This window comes from Scyliorhinus torazame, chromosome 5, assembly GCF_047496885.1.
Source record: "Scyliorhinus torazame isolate Kashiwa2021f chromosome 5, sScyTor2.1, whole genome shotgun sequence".
Taxonomy (NCBI): domain Eukaryota; kingdom Metazoa; phylum Chordata; class Chondrichthyes; order Carcharhiniformes; family Scyliorhinidae; genus Scyliorhinus; species Scyliorhinus torazame.
In genome coordinates, this window is record NC_092711.1 from 160,671,000 (window position 1) to 160,698,784 (window position 27,785).

General features: G+C 45.8%; 1 protein-coding gene and 1 long non-coding RNA gene across 2 annotated transcripts in view; one reads left to right on the forward strand and one right to left on the reverse strand.

Moving 5' to 3' along the window:
- Nucleotides 1-19,575: 19,575 nt before the first annotated feature.
- LOC140420329 (uncharacterized) lies at nucleotides 19,576-25,416 on the reverse strand. The gene is made up of 2 exons (XR_011946295.1): nucleotides 24,600-25,416; nucleotides 19,576-22,330 (listed from the first exon to the last, which is right to left on the reverse strand). It is a non-coding gene; the product is annotated as an uncharacterized lncRNA (long non-coding RNA).
- Nucleotides 25,417-25,514: 98 nt separating this feature from the next.
- LOC140418010 (uncharacterized) overlaps nucleotides 25,515-27,785 on the forward strand; it is a 59,772-nt gene continuing 57,501 nt past the window's right edge. The window contains 2 exon segments of the mRNA XM_072501441.1: nucleotides 25,515-25,584; nucleotides 25,928-27,228. Coding sequence (XP_072357542.1) covers nucleotides 26,415-27,228 — 814 coding nt within the window. The 5' untranslated portion in view covers nucleotides 25,515-25,584; nucleotides 25,928-26,414.

Consider the following 27,785-nt stretch of genomic DNA (forward strand, 5'->3'; position numbering starts at 1 on the left):
TATTCAAGAACAAGGGAAGCACGGTAGCAGAAGTGGATAGCACTATGACTTCACAGCGCCAGGGTCCTAGGTTTGGTTCCCTGCTGGGTCGCTGTCTGTGCAGAGTCTGCACGTTCTCCCTGTTTCTGCGTGGGTTTCCTCGGGTGCTTCGGTTTCCTCGCACAGTCTAAAGACTTGCAGGTTGGGTGGATTGGCCATGATAAATTGCCTTTGTGACCAAAAAAGGTTAGGAGGGGTTATTGGGTGACAGGGATAGGGTGGAAGTGAGGGCTCAAGTGGGTTGGTGTAGACTCGATGGGCCGAATGGCCTCCTTCTGCACTGTATGTTCTATGTTAACTCCGCAGCCAACCTAGACGAGTATGCCAGCACCGTCACAGACTTCATCAGTAAATGTGTAGAAGATTGCGTGCAAAAGAAGGTAGTCTGTACATTACCCAACCAGAATCCATGGTTTAATTGGGAGATTCACTCCCGACTGAAGGTGTTCAAGGCAGGCAACCCTGACCTATTCAAGAAATCTATATATGACCTCCGCAAAGCCAACAGGGACTCCCAAGTGACAATACCAAACTAATCTAGAGTCGCAGACTAACGACTGGGACTCTCATTGGTTGTCCCAGGTCGTGCACCCAGATCCTGCGCTGACCCACTGGCAGGTGTGTTTGCGGACATCCTCAATCTCTCCCTCCTCCGTTCCAAGGTTCCCATCTGCTTCAAGAAGACCACCATCATACCAGTTCCGAAGAAGAACCAGGCAACGTGCCTCAATGGCTATCATCCGGTGGCCTTGACATTGATCATTATGAATTGCTTCGAGATGTTGGACACATCAACTCCATACTCGCAGCATTCCTTGATCCACTGCAATTCGCATACCGCCACAACCGGTCCACAGCAGATGCCATCTCCCTGGCCCTATACTCACCCCCGAAGCATCTCGACAACAAGGACTCCTATGTCAGACTCCTACGTCAGACTCCTATTCATTGACTACAGCTCTGCCTTCAACAGGGGCAGCACGGTAGCCTTGTGGATAGCACAATTGCTTTTTATAAAGACAAACAATAGCCTTCATTTCTATACATTAATTAAGTTGGGCAACACGGTAGCATTGTGGATAACACAATTGCTTCACAGCTCCAGGGTCCCAGGTTCGATTCCCGGATTGGGTCACTGTCTGTGCGGAGTCTGCACATCCTCCCCGTGTGTGCGTGGGTTTCCTCCGGGTGCTCCGGTTTCCTCCCACAGTCCAAAGATGTGCAGGTTAGGTGGATTGGCCATGATAAATTGCCCTTGGTGTTGGGTGTGATTACTGGGTTATGGGAATGGGGTGGCGGTGTTGACCTTGGGTAGGGTGCTCATTCCAAGAGCCGGTGCAGACTCGATGGGCCGAATCGCCTCCTTCTGCACTGTAAATTCTATGAAAAACCATAATCCCAGCCAAGCTCATATAAGAACTCCAAAACTTCGGACTAGGCTCCTCCCTCTGCAACTGGATCCTCGACTTTCTGACCCATAGACCACAATCAGTAAAGATAAACAACACCTCCTCCACAATGGTTCTCAATTCAGGAGCCCCGCAAGGCTGCACTGCCTATACACACACACGACTGCATGGCAAAGTTTGGCTCCAAATCCATCCACATGTTTGCTGATCACACAACTGTAGTGGTTCGGATCACGAACATCTCCACGATAGTCCTCTATACCGGGGCCCCACAAGGCTGCGTACTTGGCCCCCTACTACACTCGTTATACACACACGACTGTGTGGCAAAATCTGCTCCCGCTCCATCTACAAGTTTGCTGATGACACGACGTCATGGGTCGGATATCAAACAACGATGAGACAGAGTCCAGGAGGGAGATAGAGAACCTAGTGGCATGGTGTAATGACAACAATCTCTTCCTCAATGTCAGCAAAACTAAGGAGCTGGTCATTGACTTCAGGAAGCAAAGTATCGTACACACCCCTGTCTGCATTAATGGGGCTGAGGTGGAGATGGTTAGCAGCTTCAAATTCCGAGGTGTGCACATCACCAGCATTCTGTCCTGGTCCACCCACATCGACGCTACGACCAAGAAACATATACTTAGGAAACTAAGGAAATTCAGCATGTCCACACCGATTGCCACATGGGCGGCACGGTAACACTGTGGTTAGCATTGTTGCTTCACAGCGCCAGCGTCCCAGGTTTGATTCCCGCTTGGGTCATTGTCTGTGCAGAGTATGCATGTTCTCCCCGTGTCTGCGTGGGTTTCCTCCGGGTGCTCCGGTTTCCTCCCACAAGTCCCGAAGGACGTGCTTGTTTGGTGAATTGGACATTCTGAATTCTCCCTCAGCGAACCCAAACAGGCGCTAGAGTGTGACGACTAGGGGATTTTCACAGTAACTTCATTGCAGCGTTAATGTAAACCTACTTGTGACAATTATGAAGATTATCATTGACTTTTACCAATTATTACAGGTGCACCAACTTTTACAGGTGCACCATAGAAAACATCTTATCTGGCTGCATCACAGCTTGTGTTATGGGCCAGGGTTCAGAAAACTCCAAAGTGTATCATAGAGTTCACCTGACCTACAATTGTTTATTGATTTTGGTTCCGATGAGCACAAGGCCTGCCTTTCAGGTGTTATTCAACAGAGGCCTTAAGCACTTTTAATCAAAACAAGCTTTATTCTACGAATTTAGTTAACATTTTTATAAACACACACAGTAAGCATTTTTATAACTTACAAACATAAATACCCCACACAGCTACAGTAATCTATGTATAACCCTTAATAAATTCCCCCCTTTAACTGTTCCAATTTAATAACAAGATCCCATAAACCAGTACCTCCTTTTCAAAGGTATGTCCCAGCACACAGCACTCACTCTTGTTTCCTTTCCAAAACAGCAGGTTGGAATTCCTTCCAGAAAGCAATTATTTCTTTTCAAGTTATCAAGCAGTCTGGAAACAGCTTTTAAAATGAAGATCGCGAAACAGGCCAAAATACTCCTGTTTCTGCGTACAGCAGCCAAAAATGTGAAAGCGGAAGCAAAAATCTCAGAGCCACAAAACAGCCCCAAACCAAAGTGAAAGTAAATCCAACTCCCAGAGCCACAGCCCAGCTCCACCCACACAATGACATCACTGAAGCCATGTGATAAGACAAAAACATTTCTTAAAGGGACACTCCCATGAAACTTGGTATGGCAACTGCTCAGCCCAAGACTAAGAAACTACAGAGAGTTGTGAACACAGCCCAGTCCCTCACACAAACCCGCCTCCCATCCATTGACTCTGTCTACACCTCCCGCTGCTTTGGGAAAGTGGGCAGCATAATCAAAGACCCTCCCACCAAGGTTATTCTCTTTTCCAATCTCTTCCATTGGGCAGGGGTTACAAAGTCTGAGATCTCGCAATAACAGATTCTAAACAGCTTCTTCCCCACTGTTACCAGACTCCTGAATGACCCTTTTTTTGGACTGAACTGATCTCTCCACACACCTTCTCTACTGAGTAGCACTACACTCCGTATGCTTCACCCGATGTCTATGTGTTTATATTGTGTATTTATCATATGTCCTATGTTTTTTCATGTATAAAATGATCTGTCTATATTGTACGCAGAACAATACGTTTCACTGTACCTCGGTGCACATGAATAAATTTAATCAGATCAAACTTTCTTCATTCTGACACTTGGTGAAGTGGGAGGGTCGGAGGGTTTCTTTCTGCTGGATTGGCCGGTCTCACAACTTTGCTTCCAGTGGGCTGATGCTCTTTGAGCCTGGGGGAGAGCACGTTTCCACTGGAATGATCCACAAAGGCTGAAGTACATTTATTTTATCCTGGAGAGTAAATAGTGTTATTCCCCCACTGCAGGTGGATGTAAAAGAAACCAACTGGGTATTTACACCTATCGACAATGCTTTCATGGTCATCAATGACTTTTAATTCCAGATTTTTAATTAATTTAAATTTCACCATCTGCCGAACCTGGATCCCTTTTGCATGACCCTGGGTCTCTGGATTACTCGTCTGGCTATTGTTTTCCAAGATGTGTTTTGTGAGAGATGAAGTCACTATAGCCAATACGTGAGCTGTTTTCGAGTTGTTTCTTTTACGTCCTGTACTTTCCCACTAACTTACAGACAAAACAGCAGCACCTGTACTGTGTATAAACGTGTGTTATTGTAACTACTCCCAGAGATGCTTCGGTTCGCTGAAGCATTCCCTGCATGTTTGTAATAAAGTTTCCTAAACTTTAACCAACTCTAGACTCCGAGTGACATTTGTCCCACAACAACCTGGTGTCAGGAACAGGATCCACTGACGGCTCTGATTAAAGGAAAGTCCCCGTGGACAGCAGATACCGGGGTGAGTATTGTTTGTTTTATACCACCCGTGTTTAGTTCAGTCTGACTGACCACTGGGGACTCCTCAGAACCTCAGGGAGCTGTTTCTGATCTGTTTCTTTGACATCCATTCAATGTAATTTCAATAACTGGAACATTTCAGGCAGGGAATTGTCGGTTTTACACCAAGGATATGTTTGGGGGCGATGTTGAAGTCCCCGTGACCGAGAGGGTTTTGTAGCTGCCAAAATATGAGGGGATAAAGCCGTACGGGAGGTGAAACAGAAAGAGTTAGGTAGTTGGACAGAGTTTGGCGTGTGTTCAGAGGTCCCAGATAGGGGTCAGCCAGCATCATCACATCGATGGATCTGCACAGAAAAGGTCCAACCAGATGGAACTTATAAGGCCAAGGTGAGGTCAGTGATGTGGGTATTTGAAGAAGTCTTAGGAGAGAAAGAGGTCAGAGTGGACTCACCCACAGCGGGAAAGGTAATTTTGAAATTTCTTTGGCCCTTTTCGTGACATTTTCTCGGAACTTAAAGTCAAGAAACATAAAAGCTGCATTTGCGCTGGGGGATCACCTCCAGACGGCAGTGTTTCTGCAACCTCCTACGGTGCCAGATGTAGATGGAAGACTTTGGAAGTTCAATAAGTTTGTCTATGTTTCGAGCCATGTTTCAGAGTGTATGGTACTTCTCAGATCAGTTTTGTCCAGGTCGGGTTGTTCCTACCTGAAGGCAGAAGCTGCCATGCTTTATTGGTAACAAGGCAGGAAACTCTTGGGCATCTTTATGATGCATGTTGATGACTGCCTATGTGGTGGTACTAGTGAGTTCCAAAATAATGTTACTGACAGGATCAGAACAACATTTAAGGTTAAAGCCAGGCTTCTCGGACCTTTAAATAAATTGGATTGGAAATCAGGCAGTGTGGGTCTGATGTGACTTTACAGCAACAATCTCAGGGAGACAGTATGAACCCTGTCACAGTCAGTGGGGCCGGGGCCTCACAGAAAGATGAGGATGTTTCCAAAGCTGGGACTGAGCTGCTGCAAAGTTGAATTGACAAATGGGGCACACAGGCAAGGCCGGATACAAGTTTTGATGTCTTCGAGCTGAGTTCTGTAATGAAACGTCCAGAGGTCGAGAATATTTAACGGGCAAACAAAACATTAAAAAATACAAGATGGAGAAATGTGTGCTGAAATTTCCATCTTTGGGTGAGCTGCAAAATATAAAATGGATTTTTTTAGTGATGCCTCACTCGGATGAGGCTGTCTCAGTGTCTGTACACTGAGTGATGTGTAAGAATCTCTTTCAGCAGAAGAACAGACAAACATTTCTCATTCTAAATTCAAAGGTCGATGATATTCAGCTCCCATGAATCGAGTGACTCTGTCACATCTTGATGTGATGTTTGGTGTGAAATTTCTGTCTGTAACTCCTCCCCTTCTAATATCTTGTAAAAGGAGTTTACAAAAGCCATCACTGTTAGTGCAGGATACCCAAACAGAATGTGAAATTCGATCCTATTGTAAGGTCTGGGTTTGGCTCCAATTTGAATTGTAACACTCAGACTATGTTGTGAAAGTTACCTGCAGCTCCTGACTAATTACAGACCATTCCAGGTACAAGAATATTGTCACAGAATTTATTAAGTTAATTGTAATAAGTACAAAATCACAATAATTAACAAAGGCAGTGGATCAGTCCGTTCACTCTGGATCACCAACTCTCAGCTTCCAGGTGACTGTGGAGCTGTCTCTTGTTCTGTTGACTGAAGTCTATCCTCTTTCTTCATGTTGTGTTGTGCACCGAGCTCCAGAGAATTGTAGCTCATTAACCCTTTCTAGTACCTACCTCTACGCATGGCTGGTCGTTTCCTGTGGTTCTGATTGGCCCAAGCAGCCCATGATCAGTCCCTGATTGGTTAAATGGGGCACAATCAATGTCTGATTGGTCTCTGAAGGATATCGGTCACCTTGCTGATGTGATGTCAGTTTCTCATGTGGTGTCACTTCCTCATGATTAATATTCGTCAGGCTCATCGTCCTAACTGATGCCTAAAGTCACCCATGATTATTGTGGTACATTAATTACAAGCCTTATTTAATACTTCCTGTATACGCTACCTACAATGTAACTACTGTTAGGAGGCCCATTAACTACTCACACAAGAGACCTTGTAACTTATTAGTTCTTATCTTGAGCAAAGCTGATTCCACACCCTGAACTTTAAGGCTAAGTTGATCTCTCAGTACTGAACTAATGTAATCCTTAATGAACAGGAGCAATCCCATCATCTTTTCCGAGCTTCATCCAATAGGGATTTCAAGTGAAACCTCTTCATCCAGTGGGTGGTGAGAATCTGGAACTCGCTACCACAGTGAATGGTTGAGGTGAACAGCATGAATACTGCCTGAACAGCTGTATCTTGACGAGAAAAAGCAATAGAAGGATATGTTGATGGGGGAGATGAAGAGGGCTGGGTGGAGGCTCATGCGGAACATAAATACTGACAGAGACCAATTGAGCCGACTGGCCTGGCCCTGTGCTGTAGACTCAATGGAACAGAGACAAATGTATTTATTTTAGATCCACCTGATAAAACATTTTCTTGGGATGTAGGCATCACTGGCTGGGTCAGCATTTGTTACCCATTCATAATTGCCCTTGAACTGAGTGGCTTGCTCGGTCATTACAGTGGGGGACAGTTAAGAGTCAACCACATCTGTGTGGCTCTGGAGTCACGTGTGGGCCAGACAGGGTAAGGATGGCAGATTTCCTTCACTAAAGGACATTAGTAAAACAAATGGGTTTTTACAACAATCAACAACGATTTCATGGTCTTCATTAGACTTTTAATTCCAATTTTTGATTGAATTCAAATTTCACCATCTGTCCTGGTGGGATTTGAACCCCAGAATAATACCTGGGTCTCTGGATTACTAGTCCAGCGGCAATACCACTAGGCCACTGGCTCCCCCATACTATCCTGGATAAAATAAATGCAAAGTCGTGAGACTGTCCAGAATGTACCTGTTGTGTAGAACCTTGGTCAGACCGCAGCTGGAGGACTGTGTGCAGTTTTACTGCGCTTGTCGCCAGAGAGAAAGGGCAACAAAGGTTCACCAGACTTGTTCCGGGGGTGGCAGGACTGCCCTTTGAGGAGAGATTGGGGAAACCTGGCCTGTGTTCTCTAGAGTTTCAAAAAATGAGAAGTGACCTCAATGAAACCTACAAAATCCATAAAGGAATAGACAGGGTGGGTACAGGTGAGATGTTTCCCCTGGTTGGAGAGTCTGGAACCAGGGGACACAATTTCAAAATAAGGGGGAAGCCACTTAGGACTGGTCTCGGAGGAGACATTTCTTTACTCAGAGGGTTGTGAATCTTTGGAATTCTGTACCCCAGAGGGCTGTGCAAGCTCAGTCACTGAGTGTGTTTAAAGCAGAGACTGACAGATATCTAAATACCAATAACACAAAGGGATATGGGGATAGTGTGGGGGGAAAGGCATTGAAGTGGTTGATCAGCCATGATCGTATTGAATGGTGGAGCAGGCTCGATGGGCTGAATGGCCAAGTCCTGCTCCCATGTTCCAATGTTGCAAAGGTAGGTAGGTAAGTAAATTGTGAAGGGGACATAAGGAGATTACGAAGGGATATAGATAGGTTACGTGAGTGGGAAAAGATCTGGGAAATGAAGAACAACGTGGGAAAATGTGAAATTTTCCATGTTGGCAGAAACAATAAAAAAGCTTTTTATCGAAATGGTGAGAGATTGCAGAGCTCTGAGATTCAGAGGGATCTGGATGTCCAAAAGCATGAATCACAAAAGGAGAGTATACAGGTACAGCAAGTAATTAGGGGAAAGCTAATAGAATGTTATTGTTTATTGTGGGGGAATTGAATACAAAAGTAGGTTATGCTTCTGTTCGCATGAATGAATCCAAAAGAATCCCTCGACATTCAGGTCTGCTTCAAACATCAAACAGTTTCTTGTTGTAACACCGGCGGGGAGTAAGCCTCTGGGCAAAGGCAGATACCTCTCCACTGAACAAAGGGAATCATCATCATTTATACAATTTCAAATAGTTAGTCAGCCCAACTCAGCCGGACACGATCCAATCACAATGATTATAGATTGCACACATTGACTGGTAGATCCAATGAAAGTGGTTACTAGGCAGCAGGGAACTGCGTGATCAGCTCATGGACAGCTAGGGGGTTACTCATGAACTCATGATGCCTTCCAGACCCCCTCATCGACCGTCCTTGGGTCTTGAGTATAAATAACTCCCTTATCTTAACCTTGTTACTGGCTGGTACCATTGTCAGAATTCCATAAGAGCATCCCCCTTTGTGAGAGAGAGAGTGAGCTGACTGGTGGTGATTTAATCTGAGGGTCACCACACCTCAGATGAGGAGCAATGCTGAGGAGGCAGGGCCTTCATGGATGACCTCAGCCGGTACGGAGTAGAACCCACGCTGTTGGTGTCGCTCAGTATCACAAACCAGCCATCCAGCCAACTGAGCTAACTAATCCCCTGAAATATTAGTTATTGCCTGTCTCCCATCACACCATTTAATGTTGTTTCTCAGTCCATGTCAGACAACCTGCCCCATACCTTGATAATTTTCTTCTGCGAGAAACACAGAGATAAATTAAACAAAAGATCCATGTACCCTCCATTGCCCATCACCATGGCAAGGTGGCATGTTTTAAGGGGATCCAAACAGAAATGGGAAGGAAACAGCTTCCAACTTCCAAACCAACTTTCAATCTGTGATCCTTGTGAAATTTGAAACCAGGTATCCGCAACAAGGCTCAAAGAGCGTCAGCCCACTGGAGTCAAAGTCGTGAGACCAGCCAGTCCAGCAGAGGAAACACGCCAACCATTCCCATTGACCAACTGTCAGAATGAACAAAATGCAGTCCTGGATGTAATTGAGAGTAGCAACACTAACAGCAGAATCCAACCCCTGTAATCACTTGTTAACTTGTTTGTGTCTCAGCAGTTGCGATGAATCACGGAATCCCTTCCCACATTCAGAGCAGGTGAACGGCCTCTCCCCAGTGTGAACTCGCTGGTGTCTCTGTAGGTTGGATAACCGAGTGAATCCCTTCCTACAATGAGAGCAGGCGAATGGCTTCTCCCCAGTGTGAACGCGACGGTGTGCCCGCAGGTTGGATAACAAAGTGAATGTCTTCCCACACTGAGAGCAGGTGAATGGCTTCTCACCAGTGTGAACGCACTGGTGTGTCTGCAGGTGGGATAAGCGAGTGAATCCCTTCCCACACTGGGAGCAGGTGAACGGTCTCTCCCCAGAGTGAACTCGCTGGTGTGGCTGCAGGTTATCGAACCTAGTGAATCCTTTCCCACACTGAGAGCAGGTGAACAACCTCCCCCCCCCCCCAGTGTGAGTTCACTGGTGTATCTGCAGGCTGATCAACTGAGTGTATTCCTTCTCACGCTGGGAGCAGGTAACCGGCCTCTCCCCTGTGTAAACTCGCTGGTGTCTCTGCCGGTTGGATGAGGAAATAAATCCCTTCCCACACAGAGCAGGCGCCAAAATGTGGAGCGTAGGGGCTTTTCAGAGTAACTTCATTGCAGTGTTAATGTAAGCCTACATGTGACAATAAAGATTATTGAAAAAAAGAGGTCGCAAATTCAAAACAGAGCTGAAGAGAAACTGCTTCTCCCAAAGGGCTGTGAATCTGTGGAATTCACTACCCCAGAGTGCGGTGGACCTGGGACAGTGAGTAAATTTAGGGAGGAGTAAGACAGATTTTTAATCGGGTTGAAGGGTTCTTCTCGATGGGCCAAATGGCTAATTCTGCTCCTATATCTTATGACCTTATGAAAGGGGGAGACATTGATTTGCTCCCAGATGTTGCCCAGAGGAGAATGTTTTAGTCTGAAACTCATTGTCCAACCTCCACATTGTGACATCACAAAGGAGCTCGTCCTCTTAATCAACCAATAGGAATAAGCCCGCTCCGCCGTGACGTCACTGCCCAGCGCGCAGATGCGGGAGCCCCGCCCGCACTCATTGTTTTCCTTCCCCCACACATCCTCGAGACAAAGTTTCCAGGCAACAGGCTGACAGTTCCGCCCGTCAGTGTGTCCCTTCCCCACCACTAATACGGGATTGCGCATGTCTAAGGGAAGGGGAAGCTGCGCATGTACAGGGGAGCTCACTTCCGGTGACCTTATGCTGAGGTAACCAATAGGAAGACTGGAGGACCGGAAGGACTCTGCTCCTCCGCCAATCAGAGCTCCCCCATTGTCTCAATGCGGAAGTTGGACATGGAGGTTTCTGCCGAGCAAAACTGTTGTTCCTCCGACCCGAAATGAGCTTGAGCTGCACACAGACTAAACCTTCCTCCTGTCTCAAACATCTGTGAGTAAAGCACTTTCTTTTCTCCCTCTTTCCGTTTATTGTCTTCAATTGGTGATTTGCAGCAACTGAAGGGAAAGGAAGTGAATCCAGGGAGGGTGCAGACTCTGGAAAGCTTGGTCCAGGTCTCTCTCTCTCTCTCTCAAAGACATTCACATCCTTTGCTCCCTCAGCTTGACACATTTATTTATCTGGCTAAAAGGATGGTCTCTTTCCTAATGTTCACAATTAAAGGTCTGGTTTCCCCAGGAGATGATGGACATTTCAAGGCCAATCCAACACAGCCAATTACTTCTGGAGGTCTACTGTCCATCATCAACAAAATGATGGAAGGAGTCATCAAAGTTGCCATTAAGTGGCAATTATTCTGCAATAACCTGTTCTTGGACGCTCAGTTTGGGTTCCGCCAGGGCCACTCAGCTCCTGACCTCATTATAGCCTTAGTTGAAACTTGGACGAAAGAGTTGAATGCCAGAAGTGAGGTGAGAGTAACTGCCCTTGACATCAATGCAGCATTTGACCGTGTATAGTATCAAGGAGCCCTAGCTAAACTGGAGTCAATGGGAATCTCCACTGGTTTGAGTCATACCTGGCACAAAGGAAGATGGTTGTCGTGATTGGAGGTCAATCATCTCAGCTCCAGGACATCATTGTTGGAGTTCCTCAGGACAGTTTCCTCAGCCCAACCATCTTCAGCTGCTTCATCAATGATCTCCCTTCCATCATAAGGTGAGAAGTGGTGATGTTTGTGGATGACTGCACAATGTTCAGCACCATTCTCAACTCCTCAGATAATGAAGCAGTCCATGTCCAAATTCAGTAAGACCTGGACAATATCCAGGCTTGGCCTAATAAGTGGCAAGTTACATTTGTGCTACACAAGTGCCAGGCAATGACCATCTCCTACAAGAGAGGATCTAACCACCACCCCTTGACATTCAGAGGCATTTTCATTGCTGAATCCCCCACAACCAACATCCTGGGGGTTACCATTGATCAAAACTGAACTGGACGAGCCATATTAATATGTAGCTCCCAGGGCAGGTCAAAAGCTGGGAATCCTACAGTGAATAACACACCACCTGATGCCCCAAAGCTTGTCTACCAGACATCTACAAGCACAAGTCAGGAGTGTAATGGAATACGCTCCACTTTGCTGGATGAGTGCAGCTCCAACAACGCTCAAGATGCTCGACACTATCCAGGCCAAAGCAGCCTGATTGATTGCATCGCCTTCCACAAACATTCAAACCTTCCACCACCGACAAACAGTAGCAGCTGTGTGTACCATGTCCAAGATACACTGCAGTAACTCATAAAGGTTCCTCAGACAGCACCTTCCAAACCCACAACCACTATCATCTAGAAGGACAAGAGCAGCAGATACCTGGGAACCTCACCACCTGGAGGTTCATTTCCAAGTTACACACCACCCTGACTTGGAAATATATTGCTGTTCCTTCACTGTCCCTGGGGCAACATTCTGGAATTCCCTCCCTAACAGCACAGCATGTTAGGACAGCATGGTGGAGCAGTGGTTAGCGCTGCTGCCTCACGTCGCCAAGGTCCCACATTCGATCCCGGCTCTGGGTCACTGTCCGTGTGTAGTTTGCACACTCTCCTTGTGTTTGCGTGCGTTTCGCCCCCACAACCCAAAGATGTGCAGGGTAGGTGGATTCGCCATGCTAAATTGCCCCTTAATTGGAAAAAATGAATTGGGTACTTTAAATTTATAAAAAACAATTAAAAAAAAAAAAAAACAGCACAGGGGATGTACCTACACCTCAAGGACTGCAGCAGTTCAAGAAGGCAGCTCACCACTACTTCGGAAGGGCAACTGGGGATGGGCAATAAATGCTGGCCTGACCAGCATTGTCCACATCCCGTAAATTAATATTTTAATATTTAATATTGCACAGAGATATGTCTAGTGTTGTTATATGGTATGTATTGTAGATATTGTTGATGGTTCTGTAATAAAATACATCTATCATTATTTCTAGTTTTGTGATATAGTACTGTACCTACATTATATATTTCCAGTCATTTCCCTATCTCTAATCAGTAAATGTACTTATATGGAGATTCTCTACTCTTGTACAGGTTTTAGTGAGTTTAGATTTGTTGATCAGCACCTTCAGGAAACTTGGGAGGGAAAGTAAGTGAATACAGTCTGTATATTACACACATTTTTCATCCAGTAATATAGACATATATCTGTCTGGCAGCCTGCATGAAGATTTTCAGGTTTCTGTGTCCAGGACAGGAAGCAGTGACTTAGATTTGTCAATCAGCCTGAATCAGCACCTTCAGGGGCATTGGGAGGGTGAACATTAGATACAGCAGAGTGAGAATGGAGGGAGAGTGTGTGGGATTGAGATTTAGACCATTTCAGGAAAAGAGAGAGAGGGGAATGAATGTTCGATAGAAACTAAAATTGTCTGTTCTGAATTTCTATCCTGCACAGACGATGATTACTATTGTAAAATCTGGTTACAGGAAGTTCGAAGAGGAGTTCGAGGCTGATATCTCAAACTAAATATAACGTCAAGAACTGACTGAGTCACTCAATTCTTGGGATCATCTGCCTTTGAATCTAGCAGGAGAAATGTTTGTCTATTCTGTCTGCTTCAAGAGATTCCCGTAACAGCCTCCCCGAATAGGCGCTGGAATGTGGCGACTAGGGGCTTTTCACAGTAACTTCATTGAAGCCTACTTGTGACAATAAGCGAGTTTCATTTTTCATTTTAAACATCAGTGTGTCTGGAAAAGCACTGAGACAGACACACATACCCGTGTGAGGCTGTTACAGAGTACTGACTGTGGAAAGAGCTTTAAGCAGTGACACAGCCTGAAAAAATACTGCATCATTCACAGCAGGGAGGGACTGTATACGTGTTCTGTGTGTAGACGAGGCTTCAACTGATCGTCCAACGTGGTGAGACGCAAGATCACCCGCACCATGGAGAAACCATGGAAATGTGAGGATTGTGGGAAGGGATTCAAAGGCCCGTACAGGCTGGAAAGGCATCAAAGCAGTCACACTGGAGAGAGGCCTTTCACCTGCTCTCAGTGTGAAAAGGGATTCACTGACATTGGCAGCCTGCGGAGGCACGAACGAGTTCACACTGGAGAGAGGCCTTTCACCTGCTCTCAGTGTGATAAGGGATTCACTGACATTGGCAGCCTGCGGAGGCACGAACGAGTTCACACTGGAGAGAGGCCTTTCACCTGCTCTCAGTGTGAAAAGGGATTCACTGACATTGGCAGCCTGCGGAGACACGAACGAGTTCACACGAGAGAGACCATTCACCTGCTCTCATTGTGAAACGGGATTCACTGACATTGGCAACTTGCGGAAACACGAACGAGTTCACACTGGGGAGAGACCGTTCATCTGCTCTCAGTGTAAAAAGGGATTCATTGACATTGGCAGCCTGCGGATACATGAACGAGTTCACACTGGAGAGAGGCCTTTCACCTGCTCTCAGTGTGAAAAGGGATTCACTGACATTAGCACCCTGCGGAGACATGAACGAGTTCACACTGGAGAGAGACCATTCATCTGCTCTGACTGTGGGAAGGGATTCACTCGGTTATCCAGCCTGCAGAGACAACCAGAGTGTTCACACCGGGGAGAAGCCGTTCATCTGCACTGTGTGTGATAAGGGATTTGCTCAATTATCCAGCCTGCAGAAACACAATGTCACTCACACCAAGAGCAGGCCCTTTAAATGCTCTGACTGCAGGATGGGTTTCAAAAGCTCTCAGCTACTGATGTCCCACCAGCGCGTTCACTCTGAGGAGAGACCGTTCAGCTGCTCTCACTGCACAAAGAGGTTTAGATCCCCATCCAACCTGATGAAACACGAGCGAGGTCACACTGGGGAGAGCCCGTTCACCTCTCCGACTGGGAAAAGATTCACTCGGTCATCACTTGCTGAACCACAATGTCACTCACACCAATGAGAGACCCTTTAAATGCTCCGACTCTGGGAGTGGGTTTAAAAACTCTCGGGTACTGATGTCCCACCAGCGCATTCACACGGAGGAGAAACTGTTCAGATGCTCTCATTGCACAAAGAGGTTTCAAACATCATCCACATTGCGGAGACACCAGCGAGTTCACACTGGAAAGAAGCCATTCACCTGCTCTCACTGTGGGAAGGGATTCACTCAGTCGTCCAACATGCTGAGACACCAAAGGGTTCACAAGGGTTGGGTTGGATTCTGCTGTTTTTCCTGCTGTTAATCACATCCAGGACTGAACCTGGAGTGGGTGGAGGGATTTGCCTCCTCGTCAACTCCTCCTGGTGCTCGGACGTGGTGACCCTGGTTAACTATTGCTCCCCGGACCTGGAATACCCGACTGTGAAGTACCGTCCATACTACCTTCCACGGAATTCACTTCTGCCATCATCACGGCGATCTACATCCCACCCCAGGCGGAAGTGAAGAAGGCACTTGATGGATTGTAACCGCTATAAATAACAATGAAGCAGAATACCTTGCAGCCTTGTTCATAGTGGCCGGGGACTTTAACCAGGCCAACCTCAAGTGAGTACTGCCAAAATTCCACCAACACATCTCCTGTCCCGACAGGGGGCCCAACATCCTTGACCACTGCTACACAAACATCAAGGGCGCCTGATGATCCATCCTGACTGCACTTCGGAAAATCGGACCACAATACGGTGCTCCTTCTCCCCGCATACAAGCAGAATCTTAACGGGAGAATCCGGTTAAGAAGGTCGATGCAACGGAAGAGCTCCAACGCGACTGCTTAGTGTCAGTGGGCTGGTCCATATTCAAGAACAAGGGCAGCATGGTAGCACAAGTGGATAGCACTGCGGCTTCACAGCGCCAGGTTCCCAGGTTCGATTCCCTGCTGGGTCACTGTCTGTGCGGAGTGTACACGTTCTCCCTGTTTCTGCGTGCGTTTCCTTCGGGTGCTCCTGTTTCCTCCCACAGTCCAAAGACTTGCAGGTTAGGTGGATTGGCCATGATAAATTGCCCTCCGTGACCAAAAAAGGTTAGGAGGGGTTATTGGGTTACAGGATAGGGTAGAAGTGAGGGCTTAAGTGGGTCTGTGTAGACCCGATGGGCCGAATGGCCTCCTTCTGCACTGTGTGTTCTATGTTAACTCAGCAGCCAGCCTAAACGAGTATGCCAGCACCGTCACAGACTTCATCAGTAAATGTGTAGAAGATTGCGTGCAAAAGAAGGTAGTCTGTACTTTACCCAACCAGAATCTATGGTTTAATCGGGAGAGTCAAAGCTAACAGGGACTCCCAAGTGACGATACCAAACTAATTTAGAGTCACAGACTAACGACAGGGACTCTCATTGGTTGTGCCAGGTCGTGCACCCAGATCCTGCGCAGACCAATTGGCAGGTTTGTTTCCGGACATCCTCAACCTCTCCCTCCTCCGTTCCAAGGTTCCCATCTGCTTCAAGAAGACCAGCATCATACCGGTGCCAAAGAAGAACCAGGCAACGTGCCTCAATGACTATCATCCGGTGGCCTTGACATCGATCATTATGAATTGCTTCGAGATTTGGACACATCAACTCCATACTCGCAGCATTCCTTGATCCACTGTAATTCGCATACCGCCACAACCGGTCCACATAAGATGCTATCTCCCTGGCCCTATACTTGCCCTGAAGCATCTCGACAACAAGGACTCCTACGTCAGACTCCTATTCATTAACTACAGCTCCGCCTTCAACCCCATAATCCCAGCCAAGCTCATATCAAAACTCCAAAACTTCGGACAGGTGCCAGAGTGTGGCGACTAGTGGATTTTCACAGTAACTTCATTGCAGTGTTAATGTAAGTCTAGTTGTGACAAATATAAAGATTATTATCATTGACTTTTACCAATGTTTACAGGTGCACCACAGAAAACATCTTATCTGGCTGCATCACAGCTTGTGTTATGGGCCAGGGTTTAGAAAACTCCAAAGTATATCATGGAGTTCACCTGACCTACAATTGTTTAATGATTTTGGTTCCGATGAGCACAAGGGCTGCCTTTCAGGTGTTATTCAGCAGAGGCCTTAACCACTTTTCATCAAAACAAGCTTTGTTCTACGAATTTAGTTAACATTTTTACAAACACACACAGTAAGCATTTTTATAAATTACAAACATAAATACCCCACACAACTACAGTGATCTATGTATAACCCTGAATAAATTCCCCTCTTTAACTGTTCCAATTTAATAACAAGATCCCATAAACCAGTACCTCCTTTTCAAAGGTGTGGCCCAGCACACAGCACTCAATACCTGGTATGGATGCTCTTGTTTCCTTTCCAAAACAGCAGGTTTGAATTCCTTCCAGAAAGCAATTATTTCTTTTCAAGTTATCAAGCAGTCTGGAAACTGCTTTTAAAATGAAGATCGAGAGACAGGCCAAAATACTCCTCTTTCTGAGCACAGCAGCCAAAAATGTGAAAACGAAAGCAAAAAACTCAGCCACAAAACAGCCCCAAACCAAAGCGAAAGTAAAACCAACACACAGAGGCACAGCCCAGCTCCACCCACACTATGACATCACTGAAGCCATGTGGTAAGACAAAAACATTTCTTAAAGGGACACTCGGTATGGCAACTGTTCAGCCCAAGACTGTAAAAAACTACAGAGAGTTGTGAACACAGCCCAATCCCTCACACAAACCCGCCTCCCATCCATTGACTCTGTCCACACCTCCCGCTGCTTTGGGAAAGCCGGCAGCAAAATCAAAGACCCTCCCACCGAGGTTATTCTCTTTTCCAATCTCTTCCATTGGGCAGGAGATACAAAAGTCTGAGAACTCGCAATAACAGATTCTAAACAGCTTCTTCCCCGCTGTTACCAGACTCCTGAATGACCCTCTTATGGACTGAACTGATCTCTCCACACATCTTCTCTACTGAGTAGCACTACACTCCGTATGCTTCACCCGATGTCTACATATTTAAATAAATTTAAATAATATTTAAATATTATTTAAATAATTTAAATAAATTTAAATTATTAAATTGTAATAAAGATTCCCAAACTTTAACCAACTCTGGACTCCGAGTGACATTTGTCCCACAACAACCTGGTGTCAGGAACAGGATCCACTGACGGCTCTGATTAAAGGAAAGTCCCCGTGGACAGCAGATACCGGGGTGAGTGGACAGCAGATACCGGGGTGAGTATTGTTTGTTTTATACCACCCGTGTATAGTTCAGTCTGACTGACCACTGGGGACTCCTCAGAATCTCAGGGATCAGTTTCTGGTCTGTTTCTTTGACATCCATTCAATATAATTTCAATAACTGGAACATTTCAGGCAGGGAATTGTCGGTTTTATACCAAGGATATGTTTGGGGGCGATGCTGAATTCCCCGTGACCGAGAGGGTTTTGTAGCTGTCGAAAAATGAAGGGATAAAGCCGTATGGGAGGTGAAACAGAAAGAGTTAGGCAGTTGGACAGAGTTTGGCGTGTGTTCAGAGGTCCCAGATAGGGGTCAGCCAGCATCATCACATCGATGGATCTGCACAGAAAAGGTCCAACCAGATGGAACTTATAAGGCCCAAGGTGAGGTTAGTGGTGCAGGGATTTGAAGAAGCTTTGGGAGATAAAGAGGTCAGAGTGGACTCACCCACAGCGGGAAAAGTAATTTTGACATTTCTTTGGCCATTTTCGTGACATTTTCTCAGAACTTTCGGTCAAGAAACATAAAAGCTGCATTTGCGCTGGGGGTCACCTCCAGAGGGCAGTGTTTCTACAACCTCCTAAGGTGCCAGATGTAGATGGAAGACTTTGGAAGTTCAATAAGTTTGTCTATGTTTTGAACAATGTTTCAGAGTGTACGGCACTTCTCAGTTAGATCAGTTTTGTCCAAGTCGGGTTGTCTCTACCTGAAGGCAGAAGCTGCCGTGCTTTATTGGTACCAAGGCAGGAAACTCTCGGGCATCTTTATGATGCATGTTGATGGCTGCCTATGTGGTGGTACTAGTGAGTTCCAAAATAATGTTACTGACAGGATCAGAACAACATTTAAGGTTGGAGCCAGGCTTCTGGGACCTTTAAATAAATTGGATTGGAAATCGGGCAGTGTGGGTCTGACGTGACTTTACATCAACAATCTCATGGAGACAGTATGAACCCTGTCACATTCAATGGGGCCGGGGCCTCACAGAAAGATGAAGATGTTTCCAAAGCTGGGACTGAGCTGCTGCAAAGTTGAATTGACGAATGGGGCACACAGGCAAGGCTGGATACAGGTTTTGATGTCTTCGAGCTGAGTTCTGTAATGAAACGTCCAGAGGTCAAGGATATTTAACGGGCAAACAAAATATTAAAAAATACAAGATGGAGAAATATGTGCTGAAATTTCCATCTTTGGGTGAGCTACAAAATATAAAACGGATTTTTTTTAGGGATGCCTCACTCGGATGAGCCTGTCTCAGTGCCTGTACACTGAGTGATGTTTAAGAATCTCTTCAGCAGAAGAATAGACAAACATTTCTCATTTTAAATTCAAAGTTCGATGATATTCAGCTCCCATGGATCGAGTGACTCTGTCACATTTTGATATGATGTTTGGTGTGAAATTTCTGTCTGTAACTCCTCCCCTTCTAATATCCTGTAAAAGGACTTTACAAAAGCCATCACTGTTAGTGCAGGATACCCAAATGGAATGTGAAATTTGATCCTATTGTAAGATCTGGGTTTGGCTCCAATCTCAATTGTAACACTCAAATTAATTACACGTCAGAATGTGTTGTGAAAGTTACCTGCAGCTCCTGACTAGTTACAGACCATTCAAGGTACAAGAATATTGTCACAGAATTTATTAAGTTAATTGTAATAAGTACAAAATCATAATAATTAACAAAGGCAGTGGATCAGTCCGTTCACTCTGGATCATCAGCTCTCAGCTTCCAGGTGACTGTGGAGCTGTCTCTTGTTCTGTTGACTGAAGTCTATCCTCTTTCTTCATGTTGTGTTGTGCACCGAGCTCCAGAGAATTGTAGCTCACTAACCCTTTCTAGTACCTACCTCTACGCATGGCTGGTAGTATCCTGTGGTTCTGATTGGCCCAAGCAGCCCATGATCAGTCCCTGATTGGTTAAATGGGGCACGATCAATGTCTGATTGGTCTCTGAAGGATATCGGTCACCTTGCTGATGTGTGATGTCAGTTTCTCATTGTGGTGTCACTTCCTCATGATTAATATTCGTCAGGCTCATCGTCCTAACTGATGCCTAAAGTCACCCATGATTATTGTGGTACATTAATTACAAGCCTTATTTAATACTTCCTGTACACTCTACCTACAACGTAACTACTGTTAGGAGGCCCATTAACTACTCACACAAGAGACCTTGTAACTTATTATTTCTTATCTCGAGCAAAGCTGATTCCACACCCTGAACTTTCAGGCTAAGTTGATCTCTCAGTACTGACCTAATGTAATCCTTAATGAACAGGAGCAATCCCATCATCTTTTCCGAGCTTCATGCATTCCAATATGTCAAATACCCTTCAACATTTAGATTCCAGCCTTGGTCACCTTTCAAACAAGTCTCTGTAATGTCTATCAGGACACACATTTATCTCTATCCGTGCTGACAATTTTTTTTTTTAATTTCGAGTACCCAATTCATTTTTTCCAATTAAGGGGCAATTTAGCATGGCCAATCCACCTAGCCTGCACATCTTTCAATTGTGGGGGTGAAACCCACGCAAACACGGGGAGAATGTGCAAACTCCACACGGACAGTGACCCAGAGCCAGGATTGAACCTGGGACCTCAGCGTCGTGAGGCAGCACTGCTAACCACTGCACCACCGTGCTGCCCCAGCTGCGCTGACAATTCATCCAATCTCTGTCAAATGCTGTGTGCATTTTCAATCCATTTTCAATAATCCAATAGGGATTTCAAGTGAAACCTCTTCATCCAGTGGGTGGTGAGAATGTGGAACTCGCTACCACAGCGAGTGGTTGAGGTGAACAGCATGAATACGCCTGTATCTTGAGAGAAAGGAATAGAAGGATATGCTGTGGGGGGAGATGAAGAGGGCTGAGTGGAGGCTCATGTGGAGCATAAATACTGACAGAGACCAATTGAGCCGACTGGCCGGGCCCTGTGCTGTAGACTCAATGGAACCAAGACAAATGTATTTATTTTAGATCTACCTGTAGTAGTATGATAAAACCTTTTCTTGGGATGTAGGCATCACTGGCTGGGTCAGCATTTGTTGCCCATTCATAATTGCCCTTGAACTGAGTGGCTTGCTAGGTCATTACAGTGGGGGACAGTTAAGAGTCAACCACATCTGTGTGGGTCTGGAGTCACATGTGGGCCAGACCGTGTAAGGATGGCAAATTTGAAATGAAATGAAAATCGCTTATTGTCACAAGTAGGCTTCAAATGAAGTTACTGTGAAAAGCCCCTAGTCGCCACATTCCGGCACCTGTTCGGGGAGGCTGTTACGGGAATGCAGTCCTGGATGAAATTGAGAGCAGAAACAATAACAGTATCCAACCCACATTATTAATTGTGAACTTGTTGGTGTCTCAGCAGGTGCGATGAATTACAAAATCCCTTCCCACATTCAGAGCAGAGGAATGGCCTCTCCCCAGTGTGAACATGTTGATGTTTTTGCAGGCTGGATGAATGTCTGAATTCCTTCCCACACCAAGAGCAGGTGAATGGCTGTTCCCCAGTGTGAACTTCCTGGTGTGACTTCAGGCTGGATAACCGACTGAATCCCTTCCCACACTGAGAGCAGGTGAACGGCCTCTCCCCAGTGTGAACTCACTGGTGTCTCTGCAAGTCGGATAGCCAAGTGAATCCCTTCCCACACTGAGAGCAGATGAATGGTTTCTCCCCAGTGTGAACCCGCTGGTGTCTCTGTAGCGTGGATGTATGTCTGAATCCCTTCCCACACTGAGAGCAGATGAATAGCTTCTCCCGAGAGTGAACTCGCTGGTATGACTTCAGGCTGCATAACTCAGTGAATCGCTTCTCACACTGAGAGCAGGTGAACGGCCTTTTCCCAGTGCGAACTCGCTGGTGTGTTTGCAGGTTGGATAGGCAAGTGAATTCCTTTCCACACTGAGAGCAGGTGAACGGCCTCTCTCCAGTGTGAATTCGTCGATGAGCTTCCAGCAGAGATGGGGCTCTGAATCCCTTCCCACAGTCACTACATTTCCACGTTTTTTCCATGTTCTGGGTCTCCTCATGTGTCTCTCGGTTGGATAATCAGTTGAAGCCTCGTCCACACACAGAACACGTGTACGGTCTCTCCCCGCTGTGAATGGTGTGATGTTTTTTCAGGCTGTGTCACTGGTTAAAGCTCTTTCCACAGTCAGTGCTCTGGAACACTCTCACTCGGGTGCGTGTGTCTCGGTGCTTTTCCAGTCACACTGATGTTTCAAATCTTCTTAAATAGACAGAGCGGGCAAACATTTTGCCCCCTAGATTTAAACGCTGATGATAGTCGGGGCCTGATGAACCTAGTTGCTCAGTCAGGTCGGGATGTGACGTTTGAGGTTGCTGTCTGTAATTCCTCTTCTTCTAATATCCTGTAAAAACAATTTAGAAACAACATCACTGTCAGTACGGGATTGGAATTCAGATCAGACAAATTTAGTTTCTCTGGAACATTCTTTCCTCTCTCATTTCCCAAAAGGTGTAAATCTCCGTCCCACACACTCTCCCACCATTCTCTCTCTGTTGTATCTAATATTCACCCTCCCAATTCTCCTGAAGGTGCTGATTCAGGCTGATTGACAGATCCCTGCTCACTGCTTCCTGTCCTGGACACAGAGACCATAACAAATGGGAGCTGCAGTTGGCCATTCGGCCCATTGAACCTGCTCAACCATTCGGTTAGACCATTGGCCGATCTACCTCAACATCATTTTCTCACACCATTCCCCATATCCCTCAATATCTTTAATATCGAGAATCCTAAATTACCTTGCTAAATTACCCTTAGTGTCTAAAACAAAAGGTTAGGTGGAGTTACTGAGATAGGTGGAGGTGTATCAATCTCTGTCTTGAAAATACTTGATGACTGAGGCTCCACGGCCTCTGGGGTAGAGAATTCCAAAGCTTCACCACATCCTAGAGTGAAGAAATCCCTCTTCATCTTGCCTTTCCCTTAATTTTATGATCTATTCCCCATAACCCTTGACTCCCTCGTCAAATATAAATCTGTCCAACTCACCCATGAATATATTCAATGACCCCCCCAGACTCCACTGGTCCCTGTGGAAGAGAAATCCAGAGACTAACAACCCTCAGAGAAGGGATGACTCGAAATATATAACGTAGCTACAGCTCAATATTACACAACTGGAAATAATAAATGTACTTTATTACTGAACCATAAATAATATATCTAATCTGCATAATATAACAATACTGGATATTTCTCTGGTCTGATATTAATTGACTGTCCCCTTAAATGTCAGCCATCTCCTGGGGAAACCAGCCCTTTAATTGTGAACATTAGGAAAGAGACCATCCTTTTAGCCAGACAAATAAATGTGTCAAGCTGAGGGAGCAAAGGATGTCAATGTCTTTCAGAATCATAGAATTTACAGTGCAGAAGGAGGCCATTCGGACCATCAAATCTGCACCGGCCCTTGGAAAGAGAACACTATCTAAGCCCACACCTCCACCCTATCTCAGCAACCCCACCTAACCTTTTTTTTTTTTTTGGACATTAAGGGTAATTGAGCATGGCCAATCCACCTTACCTGCACATCTTTGAACTGTGGGAGGAAACCGGAGCACCCGGAGGAAACCCACGCAGACACAGGGAGAACGTGCACACTCCACACAGACAGTGACCCAAGCTGGAATGGAACCTGGGACCCTGGAGCTGTGAAGCAACTGTGCTAACCACTGTGCTACCATGCTGCCACTAAAAGAGAGAGAGAGAGAGACCTGGGCCAACCTTTCCAGAGTCTGCACCCTCCCTGAATTCACTTCCTTTCATTTCAGTTGCTGCAAGTCACCAACTCAAAGCCAGAATGAGAAAACAAATGGAAAGGGGGAATCATTGATTTCCTCCCAGATGTTGCACAGAGGATAAAGTTTTACATCTTTTTTTTCTGAACAATTCCACAATGCAAAAGGACAAAGCTGAATGCAGAACAATCAGCAATACACTAAAAATACACCCAGAATACACGCAAAACAGAAACGAATGAATAATCAATCCAAAACAGAAACGAATGAATAATCAATCCAAAACAGAAACCAATGAATAATCAATCCAAAACAGAAACCAATGAATAATCAATCCAAAACAGAAACGAATGAATAATCAATCCAAAACGGAAACTAATAAATAATCAAACCAAAACAGAAACTAATGAATAATCAATCCAAAACAGAAACTAATGAATAATCAATCCAAAACAGAAACTAATGAATAATCAATCCAAAACAGAAACTAATGAATAATCAATCCAAAACAGAAACTAGTGAATAATCAATCCAAAACAGAAACCAATGAATAATCATTGCAAAATAGAAACTAATCAATAATCAATCCAAAACAGAAACAAATGAATAATCAATCCAAAACAGAAACGAATGAATAATCAACCCAAAGCAGAAACTAATAAATAATCAATCCAAAACAGAAACGAATGAATATTCAATCCAAAACAGAAACGAATGAATAACCAATAAAAAAACAAAACCTGGAGCATTCAAGCCAGTGCACTCCCACCCCCCCCCCCCCTCCCCCGAGCAGTCGCCCCACATAGGTGAAGGGTGTCCAACACATGTATGGGAAAGTATGCGTGTGAAAAGCAGAGGACCAAGCAGGCACACCTGTCACATTAGAGGTAAGCGAAAAGCTGGGTCGTGAAGGATGGTCGGTTGGTAAAAATGGGTACCGGGCAAAAAAGTTTGAAAAACACTGACTGTGAATCCCTTCTGCGCACGGAGCAGGTGAATGGTCTCTCCCCAGTTTGACCACATTGATGTATTTCCAGCTGAGATGAACCTTTGAACCCCTTCCCACAGTCCCCACATTTCCACGTATTTTCTATGATGCGGGTATCCTCATGTTTCTCCAGGTTGGATAATCTATTGAAGCCTCCTCCAAATGGTACAGTCCTACTGTTCAATGATTTTCAGGCGGCCATCTGTCAGATCTTCTCGTGACATCAGGTTTCAGATTTCTGGCTGTGAATCCTCCTCACCTAATATCCTGTAAAAGGAGTTTGCAAAATTCATCACTGTCTGTACGGATAGAAATTCAGGAGAAAAATCCTGGGCCAACATTTCCAGAGTCTCCACCCTCTCTTCCTGGATTCATTTCCTTTCCCTTCAGTTGTTGCAAGTCACCAATTCAAGACCAGAATGGGTAAAGAAATGGAAAGGGGGAGAAAATAAAGTGTTTTACTCATAGATGTTGGAGACAGGAGGAAGTTTCCGTCTGTGTGAACCTCAATCTTCACTCACAAATTGGCTGGAGAAGAGTCCTTCCGGTCGCCCCGGTTTCCCATTGGTCAATCCCTTCTGACAGACGATGAGGGGCGGAACACCACGTGGGTGTGGGAGAGACTTTTCCCTCCAGCCGCGCTGAGCTGGTGTCCAATGGGAAAGGCTGGAAGACCCGGACACACAATGATCAGTGCGCCGCTTTGTTCCGGTCCCCGCCTCACTCCCGCACATGCGCACTCCTCAGACGAAAATCAGCACATGCGTACCACGCCTCTTCCGGCTCACATACGCAGTCTCTCTGCCCCGCACATGCGCAGCAACTGAAGGGAAAGGAAGTGAATGCAGGGAGGCTGCAGACTCTGGAAAGGTCGGCTCAGGTCTCTCTCTCCCTTAAAAACATTGACATCCTTTGCTACCTCAGTTTGACACATTTATTTGTCTGGCTAAAAGGATGGCCTCTTTCCAAATGTTCACAATTAAAGGGCTGCTTTCCCCAGGAGATGGCTGACATTTAAGGGGACAGTCAATTAATATCAGAGAAATGTCCAGTGCTGTTATTTGGTACAGAGTAGATATATTATTGATGGTTCTGTAACAAAGTACATTTATTATTATTTGTAGTTGTGTAATATTGTGCTGTAGATGTGTTATATATTTCCAGTCATCTCTTCCCTCAGAGGTTTGTTAGTCTTTGGATTTCTCTTCCACAGGGACCAGTAGAGTCTGGGGGTCACTGAATATATTCACCGCTGAGTTGGACCGATTTCTGATTGACCAGGGAGTCGAGGGTTATGGGGAACCGGCAGGAAAATAGAGAGAAAGCTGCGATGAGGAGGGAGTTCTTCACTTGAGGATGGAATTCTCTACCTCAGAGGACTGTGGAGCCTCAGTCATCAAGTATTTTCAAGATCAAGATCAAGATTGATCCGTTTCTCGATATTGAAGATATCGAGGGATATGGGGGATAGTGTGGGAAAATGGTGCTGAGGTAGATCGGTAAATGAGCTTATTGAATGGTTGAGCAGGCTCGATGGGACATTGTCACCATGAAGAAACCATGGAAATGTGGACTGTGGGAAGGGATACAGAGCCCCATCTGTGCTGGAAGCTCATCGACGCAGTCACACTGGGGATAGACCATTCACTTGCTCTCGCTGTGAGAAGGGGTTCACTTGCTTGTCCCACTTGTAGTCACACATGCGCGTTCATACAGGGGAAAGGCGGTTCACCTGCTCTCAGTGTGGTAAAGGATTCAGTGATTCAACCACCCTGCAGACACATCAGCGAGTTCACACTGGGGAGAGGCCATTCGCCTGCTCTCAATGTGGGAAGGGATTTATTCAGCCATCCAGCCTACAGAGACATCAGCGAGTTCACACTGGGGAGAGGCCATTCGCCTGCTCTCAATGTGGGAAGGACTTTACTCAGTTATCCACCCTGCAAACACACCAGCGAGTTCACACTGGGGAGAAGCCATTCACCTGCTCTCAGTGTAGGAAGGGATTCACTCAATTATCAAGCCTGCAGAGACATCAGAGGGTTCACACTGGGGAGAAGCCATTTACTTGCTCTCAGTGTGGGATGGGATTCGCTCAGTCAAGCAGCCTACAGACACACCAGCGAGTTCACACTGGGGAGAGGCCATTTACCTGCGTTCAGTGTGGGAAGGGATTCAGTGATCCATCTACCCTGCGGACACACCGGCGAGTTCACACTGGAGAGAGGCCATTCATCTGCTCTCAGTGTGGGAAGGGATTCACTCAGTTATCCAACCTACAGACACACCAGCGAGTTCACACTGGGGAGAGGCCATTCAGCTGCTCTCAGTGTGGGAAGGGATTCAGTCGCTTGTCCAACCTACGGGTGCACCAGCGAGCCCGCACCGGGGAGAAGCCATTCTCTTGCTCTGAATAGGGGACGGCATTCGGTGATCCATCCCAGCTGCAGGGACACCAGCACGTTCATACTGGGCAGAGGCCATTCACAAGAGCTCAAAGTCGAAAGGGATTTTGTAATTCATTGTGCTGAGACACCAAGTTCACAATTGATCACAGGGGTTGGATTCTGTTATTGTTTCTGTTCTCGGTTACATTCGGGGCTGCATTTTGTTCATTCTGACAGTGGTCAATGGGGAGGGTTGGAATGTTTCTTTCTGCTATACTGGCCGGTCTCACAACTTTGCTTCCAGTGGGCTGATGTTCTTTGAGCCTTGTTGCGATTACCTGGTTTCAAATTTCACAAAGATCACAGAGTGAAAGTGCATTTAAAGTAAGAAAATATTTAGTTTGCATTTCTGTTTGGAACCTTCCCCCTCCAAAGCAGCCACGTTGCTATGCAGGTGGGCCATGGTGGTTACATGGTTCTTTTCTTTTCTTTATCAAGAAGAAAACTAACAGGGTATGAGGGGCAAGTTGTCTGAGGTGGACTGGGAAACTACATGGGAGACAGGGAATAGCTAATATTTCAGGAATTATTAAATCTATACCAGGGGTCAGTTAGCTCAGTTGGCTAGATGGCTGGTTCATGATGCAGAGCGACGCCAGCAGCACGGCTTCAACTCCTGTACCG